Source organism: Hyla sarda, chromosome 2 (assembly GCF_029499605.1).
Source record: "Hyla sarda isolate aHylSar1 chromosome 2, aHylSar1.hap1, whole genome shotgun sequence".
Taxonomy (NCBI): Eukaryota; Metazoa; Chordata; class Amphibia; order Anura; family Hylidae; genus Hyla; species Hyla sarda.
This window is the reverse complement of record NC_079190.1, coordinates 314,005,005-314,023,374: the sequence shown is the minus strand read 5'-3', so window position 1 is coordinate 314,023,374 and position 18,370 is coordinate 314,005,005. Positions and strand designations below refer to the sequence as shown.

At 41.8% G+C, this 18,370-nt stretch overlaps 1 protein-coding gene across 1 annotated transcript in view; it reads left to right on the top strand.

The window, feature by feature from the left end:
• The window catches only part of LOC130357913 (uncharacterized), a 30,459-nt gene extending 22,975 nt beyond the window's left edge, over positions 1-7,484 (top strand). The window contains exon 2 of the mRNA XM_056560666.1: positions 5,773-7,484. Coding sequence (XP_056416641.1) covers positions 5,773-6,967 — 1,195 coding nt within the window. The 3' untranslated portion in view covers positions 6,968-7,484. The remainder of the gene's footprint in view (positions 1-5,772) is intronic.
• The last annotated feature ends 10,886 nt before the right edge of the window (positions 7,485-18,370 follow it).

Below are 18,370 nucleotides of genomic sequence, written 5' to 3'. Positions count from 1 at the left end.
CACCGTATTCTGGGTGTGCACTGAAATTCTGTATGGCTTTTAATTGAGTTTCTAGCTCCTGACCAACCTTGGTCAAATGTGCTTTCTCGTATTCTAAAAGGTAGTGGATCATGCGTAAGGAGTTCTCGGTTAGAACCGGTTCCCAGCCTTTAATAAAGGTCTGGTCCTCCCGATGTGAATTGGGAGTAATAGGGATTCATAACCCTATTATGCGGTACATAATTGTAGACTACAAGATCTGGAATTCATGGGACTGCGTCAACTAAAATTGGGTTTTCGGAAAGGGAATATCGACACACGGCTTTTACAAGAGGAAGCGAAGTGGATCTGGCGATTATGCAGCCAAGCCCCACTGGGCATGAATGAAGGCTTTTCTTTTTGTTCATTTATTGGCTGGCTGTTACCTTGTTTGACTCACTAGGACCTTTTTCCATTTCCCCATATTAGTATAAAGCCTAGAATCTGAGCAATGCAGGTACCATTAGGGTAACATACCAAATCTAGTTGGTGGATGCAAGTACGTACGGGTATCGTCGTACAACCAATAGGGCCATCATTTCAGTACTATATTACCATATTGGATACACGAGTGTTCCTCACCATATCATGTATATGGACTTAGATGTACAATTAATTCATAAGACTCTTCTATAGGTCATGATGGTGATATGTCTCTCCTTATTGAGTAGACTAAAACATCTGAGGTATCAGAAGTCTTACTCTCTACAAATCAGCAGAGTTGCTAATGTAGGTATTATATATTAATTAGCTCTATATCATCACTCTTGTATCTCCATAACAGCCGCACACCAATGAGGAGCTGTCTCTGGGTTCAAACTCTAAAGTGCAGATACATGCGCAGTGTGCGGCCGAAGCAATATTATATAAGTCTTGTGCGTGGCCGAAACAAATTTTCAGCTAAGTATTTGCGCACAAGCAGTAATGATAGATCTGTCACTTGTTGTACTAGTCCCGTGCGTGGCCCATCTGACATGCGCGGCGCACGGAGATGACACAGATGCTGAGGACTGGCGCAGATATATGACAACAGGGGATACATACAGGCTGTTTGGTGATGTAAGCACCAGTGAGGTACGTGATTGGTGGTAACATGATAGCCACAGGTGTAGATTACTAGGCAATCCCTAGGATTGGTAGGTATGTCAGCAACAGATGGTATGTCTGACATGATAGGCTTTAGGGTTTGCTCCCATGATGATGATGCAATAGAGGAGGGTTATAAATACCCCCAGTGCCATTTTGAAACAGCCATTGCCATAGCCATCATTGCCTCTTGAGAAAGACGGTGACACGGTGAAACATGTAGCGGCGGCAATTGGATAGCTTTATTTTAAGCAATACCAGTTGACTGTGAATATAGCAGCCACTGCAGGGCTGAGATGGTCTCTCTTTAATTAAATGTAATTTATTATTAGGTCATGAAGGGGTTACTGTATTGTATGTATCCATCACACAGTGTCTTTATCCTGTCAGCATTTAATGTTATCTCTTGCTAGGAATGTAGCCGCGAAGGTTACATAGTTACATAGTTACATAGTTAGTACGGTCGAAAAAAGACATATGTCCATCAAGTTCAACCATATTAGGACTTCCTATTCTTACATGTGTTATGGCTTTCTCGATCATCTGTCTCTCCCATGAATTCTCTCAGAAACCTCTGTATACCTAATATTATAGGCTAGAGATTATACCAAATATTTGAGTGACGGAAGGAGGGGTGCAACTTTATGTGCTTACGGACTGCTGAATAAACTAGAGTGAATTTGACCAGACAAACTGTTGTTACGTGTTATTTCTGGTAGATTAATTCTCCTGGATCCAGATAAAGACTTAAATCAAGCTAACCACCGAAGTTCGGTACCAGGGGTACCTAGATAAGATCAGATCTCCTTACAATCTGGGGGCCCAGTCCGGGGTCGAGAAAGTCATCCCCGGATCCGTATGAGGGATATCTGTTTTATCCTCTGTCTGATCCGAGGGCACTGACAGCGTCTCGATCCAAGTAAGTAGAACCATTTACTTAGAAACTTCGGGAGGTTGCTGTGTCTGGGACACAGAGTGTCAGGGACACAATAGACAAAGGCTCAGGGAGTCATAGGTGATTATAAGAGGTGCTCCGGGAGCCCCATATCACCTTAGTCAGAGATAAGTGCACTTAAAACTAAAAGAAGCTGTTCGGGGAACAGAAGGTTACAAGCTTGATTTAACTCTTATATATATATGTAGTTTGTAATAATAAGAAATTTTAGAAGTGATAAGATCATTTGTTTGTGTGAGACGTTGACCGGGTGGTAAGTGTACGGTAAAATCTCACTGTGATTTTTTTGTACTAACATCATTGACTGTGTAAAATTGCATGCGTTGTGGAGAGCTGCAAGACGCCCCACCCCTCTGGCTAGGAGAGAATCTGTTGACCCAGAGACCGGTGAACGCAAGTGGTGACTCAAAACAGCACTAGTCGATAGGGGTTTTGGGAGAGTGAGCAAACATTAAGACACGAGTCCGCTGATCAGTTGACAGGAATTGTCGGAGCCTTTGCGGTTCAATACAGCCAGTCCTGACAGTGATTGTATGATCACACTCCAAAACCAAACATACTAACATGGGAGCAAAAGGCTCTAAAACTAAGTACCCTAAACCAGAGCCAGGGGAAACTTGCAAATGTTATGTAGCCCGTGTTATTCCAAAAAAAACTATTACCTGATCAATCCATGGGTAGACGATTTAGCAGGCTGGACTGAGGTAATGCATGCTGCAGATCCATTCCCCAGAGACGGTGACAATAGTGTGTATCATATGCATATGGTCAAAGGACTATGTCTGGGTTATAAGGCAGCCTGGCCGCATTTTGATGCGGACCCTTCCTGGGACATGGACATATGTCCAAGGGAGGGGAACAGTGGCTAGAAATAGCCCCCCATTGGTATGATGCAGGTAATAAGAAAAGGAAAAAGAACCACAGCTGTCCCAAAGATGATAGGTCCCTTCATGAGATAGAACGGGAAATAAGTTTGGGAGGGAGAGACCAGAAATTTCCACTACCACCCCCTTCACCGTATAACAGACCCCCTCCAGTAGTGCCTCAGTACCCAGTGTTGACTCCAGATGAAGAAGATGCAGTCACAGCAGTCATAACTAGGAGAGCTCCCCAGCCACAACCTTTAGCAGAATTAGCAGGAGGGGAGGGAGCTGCAGGAAGAGATAAGGACGCTGGTGCTCAAGGAGTTACTAGTGGGGGGGTCCAGACCCGCAGTATGTCTGATAAACAAGAAGTAAGTGAAGAAGTTAAAATGTTTTCCCCTTTTCTAACAGCAGGACAGCATCTTATAAAAAAGCCCATAGATCTAGAGACCATTGACAGGGAATACATTACAGATCACACTTTCAGCATTATACCTGAGTGCCCCGTGACTCTTCTTGGGAGAGATCTGTTTGTAAAGCTGGGATTGCAGCTCACAGGTGAAAACAACGGTATCAGTATATACTCTGATACTTTGCCCATTGTAACTCCACTGATTTTTACAAACATACAGGAACACCCAAAGCTAGGGGACATAGACCCATCACTGTGGGCAAATGGGGACTATGACACAGGGCTCATTGATTGCACACCATACAAAGCTACCCTAAAGGGAAGGCAGTACACCTGTATATCAGAAACAATACCCCCTTTTAAGAGAAAAACTTGATGAACTTAGGTCAATGATAGAAGAATTCCTAGAAAAAGGAATCCTGGAAGAGGTGATTTCACCCTACAGCACGCCCATCAATCCAGTGACAAAGGCAGATGGTACTAACCGCTTTGTACAGGATTTGAGGGCAATAAACAACATCATTGTGCCTATTGCTCCTATTGTCCCAGATGTCAATTCACTTCTTTCTGCCATTCCTGCAGACGCTGTCTATTTCAGTGCGATAGATCTGAAGAATGCTTTCTTTTCTATCCCAGTTGATAAGGTGACCAGACCACTTTTTGCTTTTTCCTTTGACGGACGTCAACTGACCGGGTGCAGAATGCCCCAGGGATATGCTGATTCACCTGTTGTGTACAGCATAGTCCTCCAAGCCACATTGCAACCATGGTACTCCCCCCAAGGTTCTGTGCTGCTGCAATATGTCGATGATTTGTTGTTATGTAGCATGTCAGCGGAGGCCAGCATTCAGGATGGTTTATCACTGTTACAATGGTTATCAGGATGTGGTCACAAAGTGGCGCTTAAGAAAATGCAATGGTGTAAAACGCAGGTGAAATATTTATGGTTTGTCCTCACGAAGGGAGAAAGGAGAATCAGCACAGAAAGGGTCAAGTCTATTCCGGGCCTGGTCACCCCGCACACCAAGAAAGAAATGCTTTCCTTCCTTGGTATGATAAACTACTGTAGACAATGGATCCCTGATTGCTCCTACTATGACAATGTTATGAGGCAAGCCACTCTGGAACAGAGTCCAGATTTGGTAAAATGGTCTCCTGGAATGTATGATGCATTTGATTATTTGAAATGTTTGCTCATGTCGAGTCCGGGGCTTGGCCTCCCTGACTATAAAATGCCTTTTCACATGTTTGCACACCAAAATTGTAAAACCATGGCGGGGGTACTGACACAAGAACATGGAGACAAGTTACGTCCTTGTGCATTTTTCTCAAAGGTGATGCCCACCTCTGTACAGGGGATGCCGGCATGTCTGCGTTCCCTTGCAGCCTGTGCAATGATGGTAGAACTGACAACTCCTATTACCCTGGGACACTTGACCTTCCTGCACACCACACATGATGTTGTAGGCTTACTCAAAGGTGTACATACACAGCACAAGTCAGCAGCACAAAGATTGGGGCTTTCCAATTTTCCAGAAAATCCAAAAACAGGATTGATCTGCAAAGAGGGGAAGCCGTGCATACCAAAACACAGTGCATCTGTCTTCATTGCACATTTTTATACAGTTTCAGCTCCGCTAATCCTACATTCCTCACGCTGCTTCACATGCTTTTCCCTTCACAACCTTGAGTCTCTCTACTGATGTTTCCACATCACTGATGCCAAGCAGTTAGTCACAGACTACATACACAGATACATAACATGTTTGTGAAACAATCCTAACAACCCATTGATAATTCCTCACCAACACCTTGACTACCCCACTACACCATTCACTCACTTGCAGGTGGATTACACGCATAGACCTAAAACAAAAGGGAAACAGGAATATGCATTAGTGATAGTGGACATGTTCTCCAGATGGCCAGAAGTCTTTCCTACAAAATCAGAGGATGCTAAAACTACAGCCAAAATCCTGACCCAACAGATAGTCCCAAGGTGGGGCCGTCCTCTGGTCATTGAATCAGACTGTGGGCCGGCCTTCACCTCAAAGCTCAACAAGGAGATAGCAAGACTATTACAGGTGGAGTAGAAATTCCATATTTCATATCACCCAGAGAGTTCAGGGGTCGTGGAACGGATGAACAGAACAGTGAAAGACAAACTTAGGAAGGCCACTGCTGGAACATTCGAAAAATGGAAACAAATCCTGCCCATAATACTTGCAGAGATCAGAATGACACCTAATAAGAAGCTAGATTTGTCACCATTTGAAATTCTAATGGGTAGGCCCTTCCCTACACCCTGGGCACAACGCCCCTTAGTGATACAGGAAGGGGATTTGGACCTGATCAGAGATGAGTATGTTATTAATCTGATCAAGGTCATCAGTAAAACTGAAGAAAAAGTTGCTTGTAAATCTCCCTCTCTTCCACAGGAACCAACTCCGGGTAGGAGACCAGGTGATTGTCAAGGCCCTCCAGAAGGGAAATAAGCCGGGGAGCTTCATCTACGGACAACCCACCGAGGTAGTCACCATCACCAAAACAGCAGTCCTCACTGAGCAGTCACCCACCTGGATCCACACCACAAGGATCAAGCTGTTAAAGAAAAGAGAGGTACTAACGGAGGCAGACAGCCTTGACCTCGAAAAAGGCAGAAAAGGGGTACAAACGGGGGCAGACAGCCCTGACCCGCAACTAGGCGAAGAAGGGGTACAAACGGGGGCAGACAGCCCTGACCCCCAACTAAGCGAAAGTCTTCATGAGTTCTGGCAGTTAATTTCTAATAATGACACTGATTGCGGAACCTGTAAAATGAAATACCCTTTGCTAACAGAGACCCCACACTCAGGGGCAGGTATACACATATACCCAGGGAATTACACATGCTATAGGGGAGAAAAGAAAGGTGTCAATAGAAAGAACTTTACAAAGGGATATTGTGCTAGTTATAGCTCTGTAGAAGTGTCACTCACTCAGAACCAAGTTTTTTCAATTGGTGACAGTTACTGGATCTGTGGCGATGGTAAAATAAGGTTCAAGCTAGAGGGGAAGTGGAAAGGAGAGTGTGTTCTAGCTAAAGCCATTATGAACATTCACATATTCGCAGAAGGGGGAGAACACGTAAACTCTGCCACAAAAAGGATAAAGAGGTCAACACCTGCAGGTAGCTTCGATCCACATGTATACATAGACACGATAGGGGTCCCAAGAGGGGTCCCTGATGAGTTCAAAGCCAGGAATCAAGTAGCTGCAGGCTTTGAATCTATTCTTGCTATAATCACTGTGAACAAAAATGTAGACTGGATTAATTACATTTACTATAATCAACAAAGGTTTGTAAACTACACAAGGGATGCGTTACGAGGTGTTGCAGAGCAGCTCCAAGCTGATTCCATTATGACATTTCAGAACAGAATGGTCTTAGATATGATTCTGGCAGAAAAAGGTGGGGTGTGCAAGGTGCTTGAGGATCCTACATCATGCTGCACCTTCATACCTAACAACACTGGTCCCAATGGTAAAGTAACTATTGCAATACAAAAGTTAGAGGACCTGTCTGCCGAACTAAAAAAGAACTCAGGTATTACAGATCCCTGGGATCAATATTTTGGATGGTTTACTAACTAGAAACATGCATTAACGCAATTAGCTATTATAATTTTTGTAATCATTATAGTTATTGCTGCATTTTCTCTATGTGTGATACCATGTATTAGGAGGTTGCTAGAAAAGGGAGTCGCCAATGCTACGGTCACATTTTACCAGGCCACGCCCTCATTGGCTAATGAAGACACTACACCCAGTGGATACATGCAATACCTAAAACTCTACAGAGAAAGGAAGTTAAAAAAAGGAGAACCGTATAGTATAAAATAATATAAGGTTCTAAGAGGGGATTGAAGGGGTTACTGTATTGTATGTATCCATCACACAGTGTCTTTATCCTGTCAGCATTTAATGTTATCTCTTGCTAGGAATGTAGCCGCGAAGGTTAATTAACCATATTAGGACTTCCTATTCTTACATGTGTTATGGCTTTCTCGATCATCTGTCTCTCCCATGAATTCTCTCAGAAACCTCCGTATACCTAATATTATAGGCTAGAGATTATACCAAATATTTGAGTGACGGAAGGAGGGGTGCAACCCCCCCCCCCCCCCCTATATTACGTGCTTACGGACTGCTGAATAAACTAGAGTGAATTTGACCAGACAAACTGTTGTTACGTGTTATTTCTGGTAGATTCATTCTCCTGGATCCAGATAAAGACTTAAATCAAGCTAACCACCGAAGTTCGGTACCAGGGGTACCTAGATAAGATCAGATCTCTTTACAGGTCACCTGGTTACCAGTTATACCATTATTGGGATTAACAATATTTTAACAGCACACAGTAAAAGTTACGTTTTAGGGGTTGTTCAATAGGGGTTTATACCCCTGGCTAAGGCACAGGGGTTTGGTAATAAACCATAGAAGCATCTGCACAGAAGAAAGATCTGACAACTCTGAGGGAGTGAGCGGGTTTAGAAGCCGGGGACTTGGGTGCAGAAATCTTTAGCTGTGCGGGGGAGAGACTAAGGAAGACGCTGTGTCAAATGTGGGGAAAGCAGGAGAGATCTTGATGTGTGATGAGACAAACTGTGTCTCTTATGAAGCAGAGGTGTGTACAGTGGGGCAAAAAAGTATTTAGAAAGCCACCAATTGTGCAAGTTCTCCCACTTAAAAAGATGAGAGAGACCTGTAATTTTCATCATAGGTATACCTCAACTATGAGAGACATAATGAGAAAAAAAAATCCACAAAATCCCATTGTCTGATTTTTTAAGAATTTATTTGTAAATTATGGTGTGAAATAAGTGTTTGGTCCATAACAAAAGTTCATCTCAATACTTTGTCATATACCCTTTGTTGGCAATGACAGAGGTCGAACGTTTTCTGTAGGTTTTCACACACTTTGCTGCTATTTTGGCCCATTCCTCCATACAGATCTCCTCTAGAGCAGTGATGTTTTGGGGCTGTCGCTAGGCAACACAGACTTTCAACTCCCTCCAAAGGTTTTCTATGGGGTTGAGATCTGGAGACTGACTAGGCCACTCCAGGACCTTGAAATGCTTCTTACAAAGCCACTCCTTCATTGCCCGGGAGGTGTGTTTGGGATCATTGTCATGACCCAGCCACATTTCATCTTCAATACCCTTGCTGATTGAAGGAGGTTTTTACTCAAAATTTCATGATACATTGCCCTATTCATTCTTTCCTTTACATGGATCAGTCGTCCTGGTTCCTTAGCAGAAAAACAGCCCCAAAGCATGATGTTTCCACCCCCATGCTTCACAGTGGGTATGGTGTTCTTTGGATGCACCTCAGTATTATTTCCCCTCCAAACACATCGAGTTGAGTTTTTAACCAAAAAGTTCTACTTTGGTTTCATCTGACATCCTCCCAATCCTCTTCTGGATCATCCAAATGCTCTCTAGCAAACTTCAGATGGGCCCGGACGTGTGATGGCTTAAGCAGGGGGACATGTCTGGCACTGCATGATTTGAGTCCCTGGAGGCGTAGTGTGTTACTGATGGTAGCCTTTGTTAGTTTGGTCCCAGCTCTCTGCAGGTCATTCACTAGGTCCCCCTGAGTGGTTCTGGGATTTTTGCTCACCGTTCTTGTGATCATTTTGACACCACAAGGTGAAATCTTGCGTGGAGCCCCAGATCAAGGGAGATTATCAGTGGTCCTGTATGTCTTCCCTTTTCTAATAATTGCTCCCACTGTTGATTTCTTCACACCAACCTGCTTGCCTACTGCAGATTCAATCTTCCTAGCCTTGTGCAGGTCTACAATTTTGTTTCTGGTGTCCTTCGACAGCTCTTTGGTCTTGGCCATAGGGGAGTTTGGAGTGTGACTGTTTGAGGTTGTGGACAGGTGTCTTTTATAATGATAAGTTCAAACAGGTGCCATTAATATAGGTAACGAGTGAAGGACTGAGGAGACTCTTAAAGGGGTACTCCACCCCTAGATATCTTATATATATATATATATATATATATATACACACACTATATAGTTATATACGTAAATACATACCTATACAGTGGTCCCTCAAGTTACAATATTAATTGGTTCCAGGACGACCTTTGTATGTTGAAACCATTGTATGTTGAGACCATAACTTTATGGAAACCTGGTAATTGGTTCTGAAGCCCCAAAATGTCATCAAAAATAGGAAACTGTGACGATTAACCCCTTAAGGACCGAGGTTTTTTCCGTTTTTGCATTTTCGTTTTTTGCTCTTTGCCTTTAAAAAATCATAACTCTCAATTTTGCACCTAAAAATCCATATGATGGCTTATTTTTTGCGCCAACAATTCTACTTTGTAATGACGTCAGTCATTATGCCCAAAAATCTACGGTAAAATGGAAAAAAAAAATCATTGTGAGACAAAATTGAAAAAAAAACGCTGTTTTGTAACTTTTGGGGGCTTCCGTTTCTACGTAGTACATTTTTTGGTAAAAATGACACGTTATCTTTATTCTGTAGGTCCATACAATTAAAATGATACCCTACTTATATAGGTTTGATTTTGTCGTACTCCTGGAAAAAATCATAACTTCATGCAGGAAAATTAATACGTTTAAAATTGTCATTTCTGACCCCTATAACTTTTTTATTTTTCCGTGTATGGGGCGGTATGAGGACTCATTTTTTGCGCTGTGATCTGAAGTTTTTAACGGTACCATTTTTGCATCGATAGGACTTATTGATCGCTTTTTATTCATTTTTTCATTATATAAAAAGTGACCAAAAATGCACTATTTTGGGCTTTGGAATTTTTTGCGTGCACGCCATTGACCGTGCGGTTTAATTAACTATATATTTTTAGAATTCGGACATTTCTGCACGCGGCGATACCATATATGTTTATTTTTATTTACACTGTGTTTTTTTTTTATGGGAAAAGGGGGGTGTTTCAAACTTTTAATAGGGAAGGGGTTAAATGATATTTATTCACTTTTTTTTTGCAGTGGCCCCGCGTTATAGATCGGGAGCGCACACATGACGTTCCAGTACGTCATGTGTCCTTAAGGGGTTAAAGAATTGTAGGTAGATAACTAATATAGATAAAACAAGACCTTAGATATAAAAGTAAGAAAGAGCTGCTGGGAGCTGTAAATCACTGTCTATGTCAGTGTTTCCCAACCAGGGTGCCTCCAGCTGTTGCAAAACTACAACTCCTAGCATGCCCGGACAGCCGTTGGCTGTCCGGGCATGCTGGGATTTGTAGTTTTGCAACAGCTGGAGGCTACCTGGTTGGGAAACAATGGTTTATTTAGAGGACAGGAGCTTCTTCAAGGTCCTATACAGTACACACAATGTCCCAAATGGAGCCGCCCTTACTTGGTGTCCAAAGGAGCAGCTAACCCCGGCACATGTAAGGAGTAGTACAGAACTTATAGTTCTTCCCTGTACTGTAGGGGGCGCTACCAGACAGCCAGTCAGTGCATGCACTTCAGTAATACAGGTGATTTACCAGTAAAATGCCCATTCTAATTGGTCGGTTCTTCCAGCCATTGACCTGTCTATCACAGATGTGAACTGTCTGTACATTGTATGTTGAGTCTGGTTTCAAGTTACAATGGTCCACAAATAAACATTGTATGTTGAAACTTTTGTATGTTGAGGCCATTGTAAGTTGAGGGATCATGTATACGTATTATGTAAATACACTATAGCAATACTAAAATATGGTATATTTTAAAAAATCATATATTTGTTTATTTATACTGTGTAGCAGTGTTTCCCAAAAAGAGTGCCTTCAGCTGTTTAAAATCTTTAATACTTCAACTCCACGCATGCACAGATAGACTTTGACTTTTTGGGAATGCTGGGAGCTGTAGTTTTGCAACAGATGAAGGCACCCAGTTTGTAAATCATTGCTATATAGTACAGCAGATGAAAGCAGGATTTGAATGGTTGCTTAATAACATTCCAAGCGGTGGGCCAAGGGACTGGGGCAGAAAACGGCAGTTATGAGGAAGTGAACACCGAGAGGCAGCAAAGAATTCTGGGACCTGTAGTTTAAAGACAGCGTGCAGGGAAGGGAACAAGTAGGAGGGCAGAAAGGGTTATTAGGGCCACGTGCAGGGGATACAAAGGTCACAGTATAATAATAGATCAGCATCGGACAGTTACCTTGCATCTTCGTTTTGTTTCTCTTAATTCTGTTCATTGGGTAACCCCTTTAATTAGCCCTCAGTTAGGGCTGAGCAATTGGTACTCCCGGTTTGTTCTGTTCCATGGGTTAATTCTGGATTGGTTAATCCCCCTCTAGTTGGGGGCAGCAGTTAATACATAATGTTTCTTCTCCTTCAGATACTATTGCTGGTTCTGTTGTCCGTGATGTTTCTGCATCCGTGTCTCATCCCTCCAGGAGTTTGTTCAAAGGAGGCATTCACTTGTGATGTTTCTCCTTTGGGTTGTCATATGCCTATGAATAGGAAGGAGAAGATCTGGAAGGGTGAGTGTGTGGTTGTTTTCTTTCTTTTACCTTCTATTAAAGAGTCTATCATTGTGTACGCCAAAGTAAATTACTCGTGCGGGATGGAAAAATTAATAGCCCGCAGACTAGGCTGGTAACAGGACTTCCTCAAAATGTGGGACAAATGGTTGCGGTCTACCGCACGTAGTCAGTTCGTGGCCACATGAATACCTGAGCTCTCTTTCTATTTTCCTTTAGGATTTCATGTCGGACATTGTTCTCACGTTATTCACACGGTTTTCAGTCCCTGCATTGTCCACAGTCTTTAGATTTGCCATTGATTTATATTACTTAAAGGGGTACTCCGGTGCTTAGACATCTTATCCCCTATACAAAAGATAAAAGGATAGAGGATAAGATGCCTGATCGCGGGAGTCCCGCCGCTGGGGACCCCCGTGATCTTGCATACGGCACCCTGTTGTAATCAGTCCCTGGAGCGTGTTTGCTCCGGGTCTGATTACAGGCGATCACAGGGCGGGCGGCGTGTGACGTCACGCCTGCGCCCCTCAATGCAAGCCTATGGGAGGGGGCGTGACAGCTATCACGCCCCCTCCCGTAGGCTTGCATTGAGCATGACGGCGGGCGGAGCGTGACGTCACACAGGGGCGCAGGCGTGACGTCACACGCCGCCCACCCTGTAATCGCCCTTAATCTGACCCGGAGCGAACACGCTCCAGGGACTGATTACAAACGGGGTGCCGCGTGCATGATCACGGGGGTCCCCAGCGGCGGGACTCCCGCGGTCAGGCATCTTATCCCCTATCCTTTGGAAAGGGGATAAGATGTCTAAGCACCAGAGTACCCCTTTAACCGTTGTGCATTCTTTTTCATATGCCAAAATACTAAGCCTTGGGATTGTGCATTTCCCCTCCCCTTTCCCCCCTTCTATCCCTTGTCGGTACTCCCTGTATGTATCCTTCCCATCCCCTCCTTCCCTGTTCCGGGTTCCACAGGCTATTATTGTATCCTACGAGTCACATTGTCTTTATTTCATGCTATTCCTGTTTGCTTTTATATACACTTGTAAAACTTTCATAAATAAAGTTTGAAAACAAAAAAAAAGAGCCTATCAAGTCTGATAAAAAAATTAAAAAAAAATAAAAAACAACAAAAAAGATGTGAAGGAGGAGGAGCACAAACTCACTGCCTCTCCAGGTCTTTTTACAACTGGTTGCAGGTTTTTGCATTTATGCAACAATAGTGAGGGAGCAAACTCTGCAGCTCTGCTCTAGCCTTTTTCAACATTTGGACATAATTTTTGAGGTTTGCATGGGTTATAGGTGGTTTTGCATGGTTATCTTATGACGAAATGTTTCGCAATAAGTTGGCTGTTCATCCACAAATTAGATAGAGTCAGAAAGATGTGGGGCTTTGGCTTAACCCCTTAACGAAACAGGACGTAAACGTACGTCCTGGTGAGCTGGTATTTAACACACCAGGACGTATATTTACGTCCTAAGCATAACCGCGAGCATTGGAGCGATGCCCGGATCATGCACGGCAGCTGATCGCAGCCAGGGACCCGCCCAAAATGGTGGACATCCGCGATCCCACAGATGTCCGCCATTAACCCCTCAGATACCGTGATCAATACAGATCACGGCATCTGCAGCATCGCGGTAATTAAAATGGATGATCGGATCGCCCGCAGCACTGCCGCGGTGATCCGATCATCCAGCATGGCAGACGGAGGTCCCCTCACCTGCCTTCCCGGTGTCTTCTGCTCTGATCTGCCTTCCCACAGACCAGAGCAGAAGATGACCGATAACACTTATCAGTGCTATGTCCTATATATAGCACTGAACTGTATTAGCAATCGAATGATTGCTATAAATAGTCCTCTATGGGGACTATTAAAGTGTAAAAATAAAAGTAAAAAAAGTAAAAAATAAATAAAAATTTGAAAAACCCCCCTCCCCCAATAACAACGTAAATTGTCCCATTTTCCGTATTTCACCCCCAAAAAGTGTTAAAAAATATTTTATATACATATTTGGCATCGCCGTGTGCGTAAATATCTGAACTATTAAAATAAAATGTTAATGATACCGTACGGTGAACATAAAAAAAAAAAAAGTCCAAAATAGCTGCTTTTTTATAACATTTTATTCCAATTTTTCTTTTTATAAAAAATTAATTAAAAGTTTTATATAAGCAAATATGGTATCAATAAAAAGTACAGATCACGGCGCAAAAAATTAGCCCTCATACCACCGCTTATACGGAAAAATGAAAAAGTTATACGTCTTCAAAATAGGGGGATGTTAAATGTACTAATTTGGTTAAAAAGTTAGCGATTTAAAAAAATAAATAAAAAATATTATGCCATTTATTCTATGTTTGATACCATTTGAGCATTGTATGCATTACCTGGACCTACATGGTCATCTATGCATCCACATTGCCTTTCATTGCATGCTCTATGTATGTTCATGTGTTAATTACTTAATAAAACCTTTTTGAATTGGAAAAAAAAAGTTAGCGATTTTTTTAAAGTGCAACAGTAATAAAAAAGTATGTTATTATGGTATCATTTTAATCGTATTGACCCAAAGAATAAAGAACACGTCATATTTACCGTAAATTGTACGGCATGAAAAAGAAACCTTCCAAAATTAGCAAAATTGCAGTTTTCTTTTTAATTTCACCACATAAATAGTATTTTTTGGTTGCGCCATACATTTTATGGTAAAGTGAGTGATGGCATTACAAAGGACAACTGGTCGTGCAAAAAAAAGCCCTCATACTAGTCTGTAGATGAAAATATAAAAGAATTATGATTTTTTGAAGGCAAGGAGGAAAAAACAAAAAATTGTCTGCGGCCAAATGGGCTGCGTCCTTAACCTCTTAAGGACCCATGACGTATGCATACGTCATGGGTCCCGGTCCTGCGATATAACGCGGGGTCACACGGTGACCCCGCATCATATCGCGGCGGGCCCGGCGTCATAGTGAAGCCGGGACCCGCCTCTAATAGCGCGCGGCACTGATCGCTGTGCCGCACGCTATTAACCCTTTAGCCGCGCGCTCAAAGCTGAGCTGCGCGGCTAAAAACGAAAGTAAAAGTGCCCGGCTAGCTCAGGGAGCTGTTCGGGATCGCCGCGGTATAATCGCGGCATCCCGTACAGCTGTAGCACAGGAGGAGGTCTTCTTACCTTCTCCTGTGCTGTCCGATCGCCGAATGAATGCTTCAAGCCTGAGATCCAGGCTTGAGCATTCAATCGCCGAAAACACTGATTGATCCATTCCTATGGAGATGGATCAATCAGTGTAAAAGATCAGTAAATGCAATGTTATAGCCCCCTATAGGAGCTATAATATTGCATAAAAAAAGTGTAAAAAAATCATTAACCCTTTCAATTATCCCTTCCCCTAATAAAAGTTTAAATCACCCGGCATTTCCAAAAATAAAAAAAACATTATGTAAATAATAATAAAAATAAACATATGTGGTATCGCCGCGTGCGGAAATGTCAGATTTATAAAAATATACCGCTTTTTAAACCGCTCGTTCAATGGCGTACGCGCAAAAAAATTCCAAAGTCCAAAATAGCGCATTTTTGATCACTTTTTATACCACAAAAAAGTGAATAAAAAGTGATCAAAAAGTCTGATCAGAACAAAAATGGTACCGCTAAAAACTTCAGATGACGGCGCAAAAAATGAGTCCTTAAAGCGCCCTGAACACAGAAAAATAAAAAAGTTATAGGGGTCAAAAGATGACCATTTTAAACGTATAAATTTTCCTGCATGTATTCATGATTTTTTTCGGAAGTGATACAAATTCAAACCTATACAAGTAGGGGATCATTTTAATCGTATGGACCTACAGAATAAAGATAAGGTATCATTTTTGACAAAAAATGTACTGCGTAAAAATAGAAGCCCCCAAAACTTACAAAATAGTGTTTTTTCATCAATTTTGTCGCACATTGATTTTTTTTCCCGTTTCACCGTAGATTTTTGGGTAAAATGACAAATGTCATTACAAAGTAGAATTAGTGACGCAAAAATTAAGCCATTATATATAATTTTAGGTGAAAATTTTTAAGAGTTATGATTTTTTAAAGTTAAGGAGGAAAAATTGAAAATGAAAAAACGGAAAAAGCCCGGGTCCTTAAGGGGTTAAGGGGTTAAAGGGTGGAATTTTTTTTAATTTTTATTAACTGGTGCCAGAAAGTTAATCAGATTTATAAATTGCTTCTATTAAAAAATCTTTATCCTTCCAGTACTTATCAGCTGCTGAATACTACAGAGAAAGTTATTTTCTTTTTGAATTTCTTTTCTGTCAGACCAAAGTGCTCTCTGCTGACACCTCTGTCCATTTCAGGAATTGTCCAGAGCACGAGCAAATCCCCATAGCAAACCTCTCCTGCTGCAGACAGTTCCTGAAATGGACAGAGGTGACAGCAGAGAACACTGTGGTAAGACTGGAAAGAAAGCAGCTGATAAGTACTGGAAGGATTAGGATTTTTTTTTTATAGAAGTTATTTACAAATCTGTTCTGGCACCAGTTGATTTAAAAAAAAGTTTTCCACCAGAGTACCCCTTTAACCTAATGCTCCCACAGCGTTCTCACCCTTCATCTGCTACCGTTACCTCTTCCTTTTGGAGGGGTGTTTGTTTCACCTTTAGGGGTACTCCCATGGAAATTTTTTATTTTATTTTTTTTAAATCAACTGGTGCCAGAAAGTTAAACAGATTTGTAAATCACTTCTATTAAAAGATCTTAATCCTTCCAGTACTTATTAAGAGCTGTATACTAAAGAGAAATCCAAAAAAGAAAAGCATTTCCTCTGATGTCATGACCACAGTGCTCTCTGCTGACCTCTGCTGTCCATTTTAGGAACTGTCCAGAGCAGCATATGTTTGCTATGGGGATTTTCCCCTTTCAAATTTAGAAAAATGCTAAATTTACATGTTTTTCTATTATTATACTAAAAAAAATAACACTTTTTTTTTTAACAGAAAAAGTATGTTTGAAATCACCCTATTTTGATCCCCTAAAATTCTTCCATATAAGAGGCTCTATGAGGGCTAATTTTTTGCACCATGATCTATAGTTTTTATTAATTTCACGTTTGCATATATGTGACTTTTTATTTTTAATTTTTCTGAAATGTGATGTGATAAAAAAGCAGCAATTTTGGACTTTTAAAAAAAAAACATTTCCACTGTTCGCCGTACAGGATTAATAATGTTCGAACATTTACGAACAAAGCGATATTAAATAAGTTAGTTTATTTTATTATACAATTATTTTTTTTATGTATAAGGGGGGAATTTTTATTTTAATTGGAAGAGGGGCTGATTCATTTTACATTTTTTACATAGGGGACTATCTTTAGTAATCAATAGATTGCTATTACTGTTCAGTGCTATGCCGGGGCGTAGCTTGAAACCACAGGGCCCAGGTGCAAAAAATTGCCCTGGGCCCCCACCCCAGGGCTGGGCTTAGACCAAAAACAGGCCCAGGCATTTTAGAATAAGCAGTCAATTTTTTTGGTGGGAGTCCAACTGCTGGGACCTCCACCAATCACCTTGGTTCAAGTGGTTCTCCAGCTGTTGCAAAGCTACAACTCCCATCATGTCTGGAGAGCCTCAGGAATTATGGAAGTTGTAGTTTTGCAACAGCTGGAGAGCCATTGATTGGGGTAGAGTGTCAACTATCATCCCCACAGAACTTACAAGTGACTAGAGCTAATGGGACAGTCAGGAGAATACACAATGATATCACTGACCTGAGTGACATCTTCTCTGTTGGTCGAGGCACCAGGTCTTCTTCCAGCTACATCGTCCTCTGCAGAGTCTGACACCCGGACATCATTGGCTCCTCACTTTGTCAGCCGATCCGCATCCTTTTTCTAAAGATAATAATTATAATAATTCTGCCAAATGCTGTACCTTCTGAATATAACCCTGCCATACTGTGTTCCCTAAAAGTAATACTGCCACACACTGTACCCCTGAATATAATACCGCCACACACTGTAACTTCTGAATATAATACTGCCACACACTGTACCCTGAATATAATACTGCCACATACTGTACCCCCTGAATATAATACTGCCACATACTGTACCCTGAATATAATACTGCCACACACTGTAACTTCTGAATATAATACTGCCACACACTGTACCCTGAATATAATACTGCCACATACTGTACCCTGAATATAATACTGCCACATACTGTACCTCCTGAATATAATACTGCCACATGCTGTACCTCCTGAATATAATACTGCCACACACTCTACCCTGAATATAATACTGCCACATACTGTACCCCCTGAATATAATACTGCCACACACTGTACCCCTGATTATAATACTGCCACACACTGCACCTTCTGAATATAAGTACATATGACAATAATCAGCACAACCTGCAACTTGTAGCATAGATTTTCAATCCGTTTTTGGAGCTTCCCTTAACTCTTCAAAGGCATCAATGTTCAAAATGTAAATATGCGGGGAAGTAGCACAAA